We start from the raw sequence: 13510 nt of genomic DNA, 5'->3' as shown, positions 1-13510 counted from the left end.
TAAGAAAAAATGTTTCATATAGCGTAGCATATGATGCCCTTCTCAAACGCAAGGGATGGGTTGGGGGAAGGCCGATAACAACTGAGAAAATCATGCAATCACTTTATGGAACATTTGCAGTGTGATCTCGAAAGCAAAACATTTCTAACAATGGTGGGAAGAGATGGGAAAAACTTAAAAAAATAAGCAAGACAAGCAGCTGTGAAAAAAACAGAATAAATAAGCCAGCATCAACGCATAAAGGGGTGCGCAAGGGTTTGGGGAGAAGAGCTGAACTTTAATCACAGGAGCTAATAAGTGAGAGTGAAGAGACACCTTGAAACAACATAAAATCAATCATAGAGAAGAGAAATTAGAAGCAACATAGAAATAAAAAGGAAGCAGCTTAGCCATTCTGAGCACTGGCAGAAGAGGTTTATCCGTGCTAGGCCAATTAATCAAGTGGGAAATCACGGCAAGTGACTCTTTTGGTGAGTCAGTGGGGAAATTGCATGTTTTCATAATCAAGAAGTCACAACCTTATTCCAACAAGGAAAAGAGAAGGAAAACAACAGTAAATTGTGGATGGAACATGAATGACTTGGAAAAAAAATGGCGGCAAAGATTGAGAACAGAGAAAAATTATTTGTGGCTGAACCAGACTACTGCCATTACCATGTTCAATGGAGTTAAGCCTTGTTCTGTGGAGCACTGAGCATGCATTGAAGCAGTAAGAAAGCGATATAGTGATAGGACATTACCTTTACAGGGGATGACATTGAGAGTCGTCGTTCCTTAGCAGGCGGTTCTGAAAAGAAGATCAAGTTGAGTTAAAAATTTTGCTGATCTTAGACTATTTTGGTGGTTGGCTGGGCTTATTTGAGTTATAAACATGATGTTTGTGGTTATAAGAAGGAATAATCAATGAAACAATGTTATGCAATTTTGGTTTTCATGTGGGTGATAGGATTTGCTTCTTGTTTTTCTTCTGATTCTTGTTTCTTGTCATTTTGGATGGTTCAAGCAAGTTGGGGCAAATATGTCGAAGTTATGGTTGCAAGGCTTAGGTTTTTTTTTTCTTGGTTTGAATGCAATTTCTAGGTTTCTGCTCTTTTCCAGGTCTGGAATGAATTTATGGGTTTTTGTCTTTGAATGTTCTTAAGTCTTTTTTTTTTTGTTTTCTCATATTTTAATGTTTTAGCTTTACTTGTGGTTTTAAGTTGAGACTCAGATTCATATATACTTGTTCTATACCATTATTTTAACTCTTTGAAGTTTATTTTGTATCAATTGTTACTTAGCAGATTTGAATATCTGGGTGAGGCTCTTTGATATCGGGTTTGATTTGTTAAAAATCAGAATTTGTTGTGGTTGTTCGTGCTTAATTATGCATTAGTTTTCCATGATGAATCTTTTTTTTGTCTTCAATTTGATGTGATCTGGTCTGTAATGATACTTTAATTGTGTTCTTTATGTTTTTGTTTCTTTTGATCTTTATTTCTTTGTTTTTGATTTTGGATCTAGTTTTTTGGTATGGGTTTTACGCCACAAAGCCTAATACATGTTGCTGAGATAAAAAAATATTTTTTTTTATTTTTAAAACATGTTTAGTAAACAAGCTTTAATAGATTATTTATAATTTTTTTTGATGTTTTTTTTTTATTTTGCCAGACAAGCCCCGAATGATTTCTAATTTTTTAAAAAAAATATTTAGAGATCATTTTAAAATTATTTATGGATCCCTGATATATTTTTCAATTATTTCATTTAATATTTGGATTGTAAATTTACATTATAATCTATTGACTCGTATTAAATATACCTGTTTTTCTTTGAAATTTTAAGAAAATACAAAAACAAATAATCCAAAATTCCTTATTAAAAAAATACAAAAAACATGTTTTATTTGTGTGCATGCGGTCAAATTCTAGAAATTTTCATGCATATTTTATAAAATATTGAAAAATATAAAAAATTAATTAATAAATACCATAACAAGTTTGTGATTATTTATTATGATTTGACCAAAATTTTAAAAACATTATAAAAAATAATTTGTTTAATTAGTATCTGGAATATGAATTTTACAATGTAATACATATTTCTAATATTAAATTAAATTAATTGAAAAAAATAAAATGTTAAGAATTAATTGTAAACTTAAATATTTGGGGTATAAAATTACACCGTAAAATATATTTACATGTATTAAAGACAAAAATAAAAATAAATACATCATTAAAATTTAATTCTTAGAATTATTGAGTTTTAACCTAATGAAGTAGAAAATTCCTTACCGAGAAAGTTCTACTTCAAATCTATAAAATAAAGACCTTCTTATTAAGAAAGACTTTTCTTGAACCTTAAATAGACCAACAAATAAAAACATGACTTAGAAAAAAAAACAATCAATCAATAATACAGTTTATTATAGGTAAGACGTATAAGAAGTGATGTGTATTTCTTATACACAACTAGTTCTCTTTTCTAAACTCTTACAAACTAGTAAATTTTTAATGGCTATAATACTAGGTTACAGCTTCATGATTTTTAAAATCATAATTTTATAATTAATCTATATTTTCAAACCCTACTCAATCCAAAAAAAAAAACTCATCACTCGACACAGTCCACACCGCAACAGTTGTAAAGGTGCATCTCATTTTTTCGCGAGGGAGCAATGCACGGGAATACCTATTTTTTCCTGCTAATCCATCACTAACACCCAAAATACAGTTTAGATTGCGAAACCATACCTGCTAAACTTGTTCTCCTAAAGATCTCGAACAAGAAAAACTCAAGTTTCTATTGAATATAAAACTAGCCAAATCTGTGTTGCTCACTTATGAGTATGATACTACATAGACGAACATATGAAAAACAGTAGTATGTTTCTCTTACTTTGAATCACTGACAACCCATCGTTACATAAGATGGCTGTAATCTATTAGCTTGGAATAGGCGCTTAAAAGAGGCTGTCAAAGTGGCCAACGACAGAGTCCCGAAGGTTGGAATATAGACCATACAGCGAGTACTGCCGGAGATTAGAAACCTCATACCACGAATTAAGCGCTTGGAGATTCTTGTCAGTGCCTGAGAACGTTAATTGTATGCTCAGATTACAATCATTAGCACCACCGTTACTCTTACATTTTGAGATTGGTAATGCACAGTCTTCACCACCGAGGCAAACAAAGTCCTTGGAGCATGATTGGCATCCAAATTTCTTCCAATACAAGGTTTGAAGGGTACCCTTCTGGAATTCAAGGACCTGAGACACAATACTTTTCTGGTGTCAATATTACTATTGCAGCGCAGAAAATAACAGAGAGGAAAAGCCACAAGTATGTTTAATGAGTTTACCAAAGTAAAACTGGTGATGATCGTATTATTGTCAGAAATCATCACTGGAAATGATCTTGCTGCATGCATCCTCCCAGCAAATGCTACCATATAGCTACCGAGCGGTCCAGGCGCGCCCTGAAAAGTTTGTGCGTATTGTTCATTTCTTGCAGTTCACATATGAAATCACATTGAAGTTTCTTTCTTGCAGTTTCAATGAAAGAATCGTAGCATTATCATGAATTTCAAGAACTATTACTAATTCGTAGCAGCAGAAACAAAGACCCCTTATTACATACCGGGTCGGAAGGACTGCTGTTGATGGTAAGCAGAGAAATCTCATCAACCTGAGGCCTAAACACAGCGAGCTGTGCTTTTTTACTCAGGGCTAGACGACTATCACAGGGAGACAGTTGAACCTGATTGGAAAAGAAAGAATCCTTATCTGAAAATGCTAGACCGAATGTGAAACCATCGAACTTTTGTACCACAGCATCTGAACAAGGGTCGAAAACTTCATTGGTATCGGCAGCATTTATAGCAATCATCATCATCATCAACATAACCATCACTTTAACTATCATCTGTGTTGCTATCTTGTGCCTCAACATGGTCTTTATCATCTGCACGATTAAACAGAAAGGTGCACTCAGAAATTAACAAAGAAAAGATAACAAAATACAGATCTGCTAAATTCAACATTGATAATAACGAAAAATTCAATACGGTAATAACAAAGCAGAAAAGAAGAAGAAGAAGAAGAAGAAAGAACAGCATGACATGCGAAATAACTAGAGATATAATTAAATCGGATGCACGAACCAAGCAATGTTACAATCATGAACGCAAACTAACAGCTAATGAGATCAAATACTACTTTCACCGAATATTGCTTCCGAAATCACTCCCCCTAAAAAATCTTATACATTAAATTCTGTAACTAAATTCAATCATTAAAAACAATCAAGATGTGATTTCGTAATATGAAAAAGATTATAAATAAAGAGATTCAAGATATATAAAAACGGAGACCTACCATGGTCCGAATGAATTAATGATTCTCGAAACAAAGACAATGGTGTTCTTGGTTCAATAGGATTCCTTTGATCAAATTTTTGTCTTCGTGGTTCGAGGATAAACGGTCACCAATTGAACATGGAAAAGAAGACAGGACACAGATGGGATTATATGTTGCAAAGTTTAACGTGGGAAAATATTTGATGGGTTTCTTTCAATGTTACATAGGAGACTTCAAAAAACGCGCCAGGCGGTTATACAGGCGAACCAGGTGGATCTTGCCCCTTAACCGTTATTAGAAGCAAGTTCAAGCTTTTTCCTGTCTCTATTTTTTCTACAAGTGGGTTCCGATAAGCCGGTTAATCAGTCATTCATTTTCCTTTTCAGTTGTTTTCGGTTGGTCAGTAGCATAGTTTTAAAATTGGCCCGGTCTGCTGAGTCGACCCAGAACCCAGCTGACCTGAGGCTGGAACTAGGCTGGATTTATGAAAAATAAAGGTAGTTAAAAACTCGGCTGACCCGACGAGATTTAGTTGTAATTAATTGTTTATTTTTTTTTTATTTTACTAAAATAATATCATTTTAATTTATAAAAAAAAATTAAAATTGATTTAGATCTTAGATCGAATCGACAATTAAGCCAGGTTAAAAAACACTGGCTAGTAGGGTTTCAGGTCATTTGAGTCTGCTAGTCTTCAGGATCAGACGGATTGCTTTCTTGTAAATACCGTGAAATATTCATGACGATAGTGTATATGTATAAGAGTCCAAATATCATAGACAAAATATAAAAATTATTGTCATCTAATAGAGTTGTCTATTAGGGATCAAATTTGAGAATCTCAAGTTTCATTCGAGAATTCATAAATTACTTTTTGATTTTAGAGTAAAATATATTTTTAATAAGTATTATAATTAAAAATAGATTATTTTGATTATTTTTTTAATTTGAGAGTTTAATTTTATTATTTATAATCTTGTTAGGTCAATTTAGACCGATCGAATTTATTATATAATTTTTTTAATAAATTTCATTTTAAATCTAACTCTAGATAGACCTTAACTCTTTGATTTTTTAATTAATTAGTTGATCGACCTAGTTTTTATTTATGTGGATAAAAAGCATTTTTAAGTTTGTATTTTTAAAATCTAGATGAACACTTTGAAATTAAATTATATACAAGTGTGAGATTAAATTAGTTTAGATATGAAATTACTCACATCTAAATTGAAATTACGGTTGTGAATATGTCACAAATAAGAAATTAATTGCATAAAATAGACTTGGAGATCAATTACTAGAAGTTTTATAATTATACAAATTGTCATATCCATCCACATGTGAATTTCAAAATAAATAAAAAATAAATAGGATTAAAACATTATGATGTAGAGAGCACTTGGAAACGCGGGCCAACTCGTGTTTCCAAAAATTTCAAACTTGTTTTATTTTAAATTAAATTTTTTTATATTTTGAATTATTTTGATGTAATGATCTTAAAAATAATTTTTTTAAAAATAAAAAAAATATCATTTTAATATATTTTTACATGAAAAATATTTTAAAAAGCAATCATAATCATACTTTTAAATAATCCAAATAAAAAATCATAGGTGTCCTAAATTAATGTTGGATATCAAATTTGAAAAGTAAATTTAATAATAAAAAAAAATGTTCACACAAATTCTTAATCGTTGGACCCATCACTCTCAATTTGTCCAAGTGTAAATGATGTAAAGTAATCTTTTCTCCACCAACTCCCCACCCACAAGGAACTGAGGTGAACTCTCTCCAATACTTGGAAGAGGGCAGGCCCCTGATGGTCCCCTACTCACCCTTGATTGACACGTGTACAGAAACCCTGTCAAGGTTTTTCCGATGGTGAAACTTGTGGGGTCATTCTTGACTCAGTTTTTGCTCTCTGATTCTACCGAGTCAACTACAAATCCAAACCGAGTCACTTTACCTCTTTGACACCAAAATGGAATGGAAACAAGTATTTTTCTCCGTTCTTGAAAATAAATTTTGCAATGGACCCAACTTGCTCGACTTTTATACAAAGTGGTAAAAAAAAAAAATCGGAAGATTTCTTGAGGGAAGCCAATAGCATGCTTTTATTTATTGTTAAGAGCTCCCACCAAAGCAATGGAGGTGGGTGGTTGATGGGGCTTAATTTCTCATTAGTTTGGTCAATAAATCATTCCACGCCCTTGTAGGTAGGATTAATTTTTTTAAAATATAAAAAATGATTATTCAGGCATTGTTAATAAGTCTTTTTAGTGTAAAAACAAATTAAAATATATGATAATTAATCTAATATGATCTGATAAAATAATCTAAATAAGCGATAAACATGTAGTTTAATTTAAAAAAATTATAATAATACTTTTTTAAATATCAAAATAACAATGTATTAGATCGATTCAAATCAATTTAAATTAACCTATTAAATTAACTACCTAGATTATAAAATTATAATCACCCTATAAAAGAATAAATAAATAAATTATTAAATTTAATTTTTAATAATAATTTTATTATTATTATTATTATTAAGAACTCCCAAATCCCGAGGAATTGGAAGGCAGGAGAATGGAATACGAAGGCAAAGCCACTAGCCACGACATCCATCTTCCGTCGGTTGGTAAATGCCACTTAAATGCACATTAGGCAGTTGTCAAAGTACACATTGCTGTTCCCACTCCACGTATGACAATCTGTTCACTGTTCGATGTTGCTATCACATAGTTATTAAATCTTATTTTATTCGGTAAATTGATTCGGTAACTGATTGATTTAAGGCTTGCTGTAGTTTGAATTTATTTTTAAATTATTTTGGATATTAATTTGATTAAAATGAAGATTTTATAGCCGGTCAATCCGGTTAACTAATCAAATTTACGACCCGGTTCATTAATCTAGGATAATTTTATAAAATGTAAATCAAAATAAATTAATAAAATTTTATTTCTAATCAACTTAATATTAAAAATAAAATTAAAAAAATCAGCTAAAAAAAAAAACTCGAGTTAACTAACCTAACCCGTGATTTGAGTGATAAAATCGTGATAACCTCATAAAAAAAATAAAAAAATTATAATTATAATTTCTAATCAATCCAATTTTTAAAAATTAAATTAAAAAAATCAATTAAAAAATATCAAAAAAATTTCAAGTTAACCGGATTAATCAAATTTTAATCTTGAGATAGATTTTTTTTTCTACAGTGATGAGTGCATTGTAACAACTTGCTTTCAAGATCACCATGTGGAGCCTGCGTTGGCGTGGAAAGAGCTATATCCACACACACAACACACACACACACACACACACACACACACACACACAGGTGATATCACAATGAAGAAACGGAGCATGCACCTTTATCACTTTCATTTATATAATGTATAATTTTTCAATACCTCCATTCATAGGATTTGGATCTTCTGTGATTGATTTTTATTGAGGAATCGTTTGAGAATACGATACAAATCATGTTTTATAAAAAATTATTTTTTTTATATTTTGGATCGTTTTGATACGTTAATTTTAAAAATAATTTTTTAAAAATAAAAAAATTATTTTAATATATTTTCATATGAAAAACACTTTGAAAAACAACCACAACCACACTTTCAAACAAATATTTAAAATAAAAATCATAGAAATAATAAAATAATCTAAATCCGTCGAACAAGATTAATTAAGATAAAAAATATAAATTGTTTTTGTATATATAGATTCATCAAATAAGTTGAATGTTCTTACGCATCTCCGCTCCACTTTTATAAGAACATAGATTTTGTTTTTGTATGAATAGATTCCGTAAAGAATATAAATTTTTGTTTCAAGGAGTGATGCTTTTGTAACCCATACTCCCAAGTATAAGCATTAATTTCCATTTTTTTCCAGAAGAAGAAAGAGCAGATTGGTCAACAAATCGAACGGTGGAGATTAAAAAAGTACAACAAAGTACAAAGCAGAGGATCCTTCTCTCTACGCTTTAATGATTGTCCGTCCCGTATTGTCCAAAAAAGGAAAAAGACAACTAAAAAAATTAACCTATTATTAGCACTTCTTACCTGGGTCAGGCTTTCGAGTCAGAACATGTCCAATTCAATGAGTCACGGAAACAACACACAACTCGTTCACCTTTAGATCAAGGTTTTTTTTTTTTTTTTTTTAAAGGTTTAAAACAATTTGACTAGGAAACACTTAGTGTTGTGTAAGAAAAGGAGCAGATCTGAAATCAAAGAAACTCATCTTTCAATCAGATCTTTATCATTATGTAAATTGTCTCCCTCACTCACTCCCTCACTCCATCCCTGTCTTACCATACCCAAAATCTCAAATAAAAATGCCTAGACCTTTTTTTCAGAAGCTAATTCTCCCTGGCACTATCAGAGAAAAGAGACTGGTATATAAAAACCTTTCCTTCTCTTATTTTACATGCTTGTATTATTGCTTCTCAGGTGAGGTTTTGATAAAGGTTTAAACCTTATGAATTAAATTGTGAAATGATTGCGGTGGATGAGATTGAATGGAGTGATAGTTAAGTAAAAGGGTTTTGTTTAGATTTTGCTTATGTCTTGCTTCGTTGATGTGTTTTCTTGGTTTACATAAAGTTTGAAACTTGGTGATACAATTTGTGAAATGATAAAAACCCAAAACTTCTTTCGATGATAAGATATTCAGAGTGATACCAGAGAGAAAAGGGTTTGTCAAAGTTGTTTAGATTTTGTTTCTTTCATGTTTCTTTGTTGTGTTCTTTTTCTTCGTTTTGTCAAAGTTGTCTAGATTTTGTTTCTTTCGTTCTTCTTTGTTGTGTTCTTTTTCTTGGTTTTGACAAGAACCCTATTTTTTCTTTGATTAGGAGTGGACTATGTGAAGGAAGGCCAACTGGAATTGGGTTTTTATTATCCTGCTTTCGTAGCTTTTTGTTTAGCTCAGTTTTTTGCACAGCGGGATTTTTCTCTGGAAAATATCTTTTGAAAAAAATATGTTTTGAGATACTAAGAATTGATAATTCAATCGAGAGTCCATGAATGGAATTATGTCAGAGAAAAGAAATGTTTGCTTAGATATTGTTGGAAGAAATCCTTTGTTCAGCTTGTAGAGTTTTGTTTAGGTTTGTTTCTGATTCAATCAAACAAGGTGGTTACTGGTTTGTTGAAAATTATTTACAACAAAAGGTTACGATACTATGATACAGCTAATTTAAATTGGTTATAGTTTTGCAGAAAGAAAAAAGAAAACAAAGCGTTAGCTTACAACTACAGTATGTATGACAATTCACTGCAAGGGAATGGAAGTAGAATAGCATTTCCTTCTTGCATTACATAACATTCCACCACAACATGGAAGTTTTAGTTTATCTTCATAAAGGTTTCTTGGAAATTAAAGAAGCATGATAATAGTTGACGTCTTGATTTGTTTTGGTGTACTGGATTGTCACTTTATTCTAAGATTGCTTAGTAAAATTGGACAAAATGAAGCATGGAATTGTTTTTAATGAATCTACTTGCTTTCAATCATTCTAGAGATTTGAAAAGCTTTCTTTAGCTCACTGATTATGACCTCTAGAAAAAGCATAAACTTCTAGATTTCATTTCCTATTTATTTTGATGATATCTAGACAAGGAGCTTGCAGGTTCTGTTGTATACTGTGCATTAAATTTGTCTGATGGTTTATCTTTCCAAACCTGATGTGTAGGATCATTAGAAGATGTCATGTATGGAAACAAGTGGTGGCATTGAGAAAAACAATCATTTTCAATTAAAACAAAAACAATTAGTTTCACCAGGATCAACTGTAGCCTGCAGTTGCTACTGTGCTTTGTGGTTTGAGTGGCTCATGAAATTAGCAATCATAAAACACCATCATGCTTGGGTCTTTGGAGATGAATGTGCTTTTGGACCTCTTGGTATTCTTCTTTATTGTTTGCTCACAAAACAAAGCTTATGTTCGTGTGTTCTAAAATTTTGAGCCTACTTGGAGACAATTTCTTACATTTCATTGTAGAGTTGCTGTCAACTATAAGGAAATGGGACGATCCAACCTTGTGCAAATTTTTTATTGAGTTGAGCTTATCCACATTATCGTCATCTGCAACACTACATTATGGGAGCAAAATGTTTGATTCTCCTTTGGGGAAAATGGAGCCTAACTTGGTTTGGTTTTCTGCAGAGGATCCCAGATAATTTTGTCAAGAAATTTGGACATGACTTATTGGGTTTTGCGAGACTCATTGTTCCTGGTGGTCATGTGTCTCGCATAGGATTAATAAAAGCTGATGAAAAATTATGGTTTCATGATGGTTGGCAGCAATTTGTCGAACGCTTCGCTATTCACATTGGATACTTTTTGATCTTTCAATATGAGGGGAATGCAATTTTTAATGTTCATATATTCAATTTGCCCACTTCTGAGATAAATTATCACTCCAACTCTCTTAGTGGGAAAATATATCTTGCATTTGAAGAATTGGAAGATGATGACAGTGCTGCAAGCTCAGGCATCCCCACCACACAACTGATAGTCAACAAAAGTTACAATCCTCCTGCCTTGCAGAATTTGCTCAGTGGATCTAAACTTAATAATTGCTTAAATTGGGGTGGTGAAGAGAATATGCACTTAACAAAGAGTGCTAATGTTTCACAAGTGGCCAATGAATCGGCACGAAATGTATTTGCTCAATACAACGAGCATAAGAATTCTCAAGAAGAAGTGAAACTCTACAGCCCAGATGGAGAAACACCAAAACTGAAAAAACGTGGAAGGAAAAGGCTGAAAGTTGATCCCAGTGAGTTCTTTTAACTCAGATCCTCTTTTCATCTTGCTATGCCATTAGTATTGAAAGTTCTCATTTTTTGAGCTACTCAATGAAACTGCAGATGAGCAGCAGCTGTCATCTCCAAACGAAGACGATGGTGAAATGCGCTTTAGATTTTATGAAAGTGCTTCTGCAAGAAAGAGAACCGTCACTGCTGAGGAACGAGAAAGAGCAATGAATGCAGCTAAAGCATATGCACCTGATAATCCTTATTGTAGGGTTGTCCTACGACCATCATACTTATACAGGGGTTGCATTATGGTGAGTTATTAACTGATCTGCCATGCTAAATTTGCAATCCACAGCATACTTTGCTTTGCATAATGATGCAGTTCCTTTTCTTTTTGTAGTATTTGCCATCTGGCTTTGCAGAGAAGAATCTAAATGGACTTTCGGGGTTTATGAAACTTCAGTTACCTGATGGGAAACAGTGGCCAGTTCGTTGCCTTTACAGAGGAGGCAGAGCTAAATTTAGCCAGGGATGGTATGAATTCACGTTGGAAAATAATTTAGGGGAAGGTGATGTGTGTATCTTCGAGCTGCTGAAATCCAGAGATGTCGTGCTGAAAGTTACAGTATTCCGAGTTCTCGAAGATGGTGGACTTATGAACCATCCTTAACTATAAGATACCATCTGCATGAAATTAGATAGACATTTGATGTTTAGTCATTTCTGGATTGGTAAACTCTATCAAGTAACGCCCTTTTCAATTCGGATGATCTGTGGCTGTGGTTTGTGGTACTTAAATGTTTGATGTCAGAGCAAATTTGTAGAACTTTCAGTTGTTTAGGTGCTTGAACAGAAAGTTGTGGCTTGAGGAGGCCTGTAAATATACTGTCCAATCCAGTTGACCTCAATGGAGCAGAACAACTGATCTTAGGCCTAATCTATTGTCGTTTCGGTTTGAAGTATCATTTACTGCCCTACTTCCATGGACTGCTTTGCTTGTTTGTTGGGATTTTGCCTTTTTATTTCATGGAAGATGAAAGAGAGTTTGGTATCGTCTACAGTGAATATAATATCATGTAAAAGCCATCTTCCCTTAGTATAAAACTTGGTAAAAGTTTTCCAAATAAATGTTAGTTAGGTATAAAGTTCGTGTAGTGTGAACCATCTTTGTAGGCTCTTGGGAACCATGTGCTCAACATCAAGACGTTTGTTGTTTCGTGCGAGGTACCAGCTAAGTATCTGTGCACGAGAGCTAAATATGCATGCATGTCTGTTATAGAGGGAGGTGGCCAACTTCTTTGTATAAGGGTATGTTTAAGTTAAACCAGTGATTAACAGAATCTTTTGGACCATGATTTGACAGGGGACATTGACAAGTTCATTTTTTAACCTTCCAGCCCTCTATTGTAATCAAAGAATTTGGAATAGACAGTATGATATTGTAATCAAAGAATTTGGAATAGACAGTATGATATTGTAATCAAAGTCGTGGAAAAGCTTTGTAGAAAAATGTAAACTTTTCTTAAATGAGAAGTTTTATATCTATTAAATAAGTTTTTAATGAAACGAAAAATATTTGAGTTTTTTTCTCAAGTGCAAGTGTAAATTCAAGAAAATAAAAATAATGTTTTATATAGAAAAAAGATTTGTGTGTTCTCTGTTATATTAAATATGTTCTCTGTGTAATAAGAAGATGATAAATATAGTGTTTTTGAATGAATAATCATCTGGATCTCTCTCTTTTTTTTCAAAGTGAAAGAATATATAAATTGAAAAATATCTAGAAATATCTATAAAAACATCTGAGAAAATATTCTATTCATGAATAGTACCATGTAAATAGTACTATTAATCAAGTATTATTTATAAATAGTAAAACAAGGTAGCTCGACCAAACCAAGCCAAGGGAAGAGAGAGAAAAGAATGAGAGAGCGGTGGAGCTTTGCACGATAAATACTATTCATGACTGAGTCTAGGGACTCAAACTCATCTTGAACGAGCTTTGCATGATAAACACTATTAATAAATAGTAAATATTATTTGGGAATAGTAAATTAGACTATACTGAAAAGAGCAATGTACGAGAGAGAGATAATGGGGTAGAGCTTGGTCTGATCAAGTTTAGGGACTCAAGACTTATTCTGAATCAGCTCTGCATGGTAAACACTATTCATGAATAGTAAACACCATTTATAAATAATAATCAAGTCTTATAGGACTTGGTTAGTCCTTTGCCCAACCGAGCTTCTTTTCTAATTTCTTTTTTTTTGTTTTATTAACACAAAAAAAAACTTGAAAACATACATGTTTGAAAGATTTTAAACAACTAAAGAGAGGGGATACTTAAAGTGTAAAAGTTCAATACCAATCATAAAATAGCAAACCGAG

At 32.3% G+C, this 13510-nt stretch overlaps 2 protein-coding genes across 4 annotated transcripts; one reads left to right on the top strand and one right to left on the bottom strand.

Annotated features, from left to right (window-relative positions):
• Positions 1 to 2761: 2761 nt before the first annotated feature.
• Positions 2762 to 4652, bottom strand: LOC133700035 (uncharacterized). The gene is made up of 4 exons (XM_062123599.1): positions 4358 to 4652; positions 3621 to 3944; positions 3343 to 3459; positions 2762 to 3250 (listed from the first exon to the last, which is right to left on the bottom strand). The coding sequence occupies exons 1-4, from the start codon at positions 4358 to 4360 to the stop codon at positions 2945 to 2947; spliced, it is 750 nt and encodes a 249-aa protein (XP_061979583.1). The 5' UTR covers positions 4361 to 4652; the 3' UTR covers positions 2762 to 2944.
• A 3795-nt stretch (positions 4653 to 8447) lies between these two features.
• LOC133699782 (B3 domain-containing transcription factor VRN1-like) lies at positions 8448 to 12059 on the top strand. 3 transcript variants are annotated; one of them, XM_062123243.1, is made up of 4 exons: positions 8448 to 8756; positions 10527 to 11142; positions 11234 to 11433; positions 11523 to 12059. In XM_062123243.1, exons 1-4 carry the CDS (start codon positions 8697 to 8699, stop codon positions 11790 to 11792), a joined length of 1146 nt encoding a protein of 381 aa, XP_061979227.1. In that variant the 5' UTR covers positions 8448 to 8696; the 3' UTR covers positions 11793 to 12059. The 3 variants fall into 3 exon arrangements, with proteins under 3 accessions (XP_061979227.1, XP_061979226.1, XP_061979225.1); XM_062123242.1 differs by having other exon boundaries at positions 10053 to 11142; XM_062123241.1 differs by having other exon boundaries at positions 9213 to 11142.
• The last annotated feature ends 1451 nt before the right edge of the window (positions 12060 to 13510 follow it).

This window comes from Populus nigra, chromosome 7 (genome assembly GCF_951802175.1).
Source record: "Populus nigra chromosome 7, ddPopNigr1.1, whole genome shotgun sequence".
Classification (NCBI taxonomy): Eukaryota; Viridiplantae; Streptophyta; class Magnoliopsida; order Malpighiales; family Salicaceae; genus Populus; species Populus nigra.
Note: the sequence above shows the minus strand (reverse complement) of the source record. Positions and strands in the feature narration are given on the sequence as shown.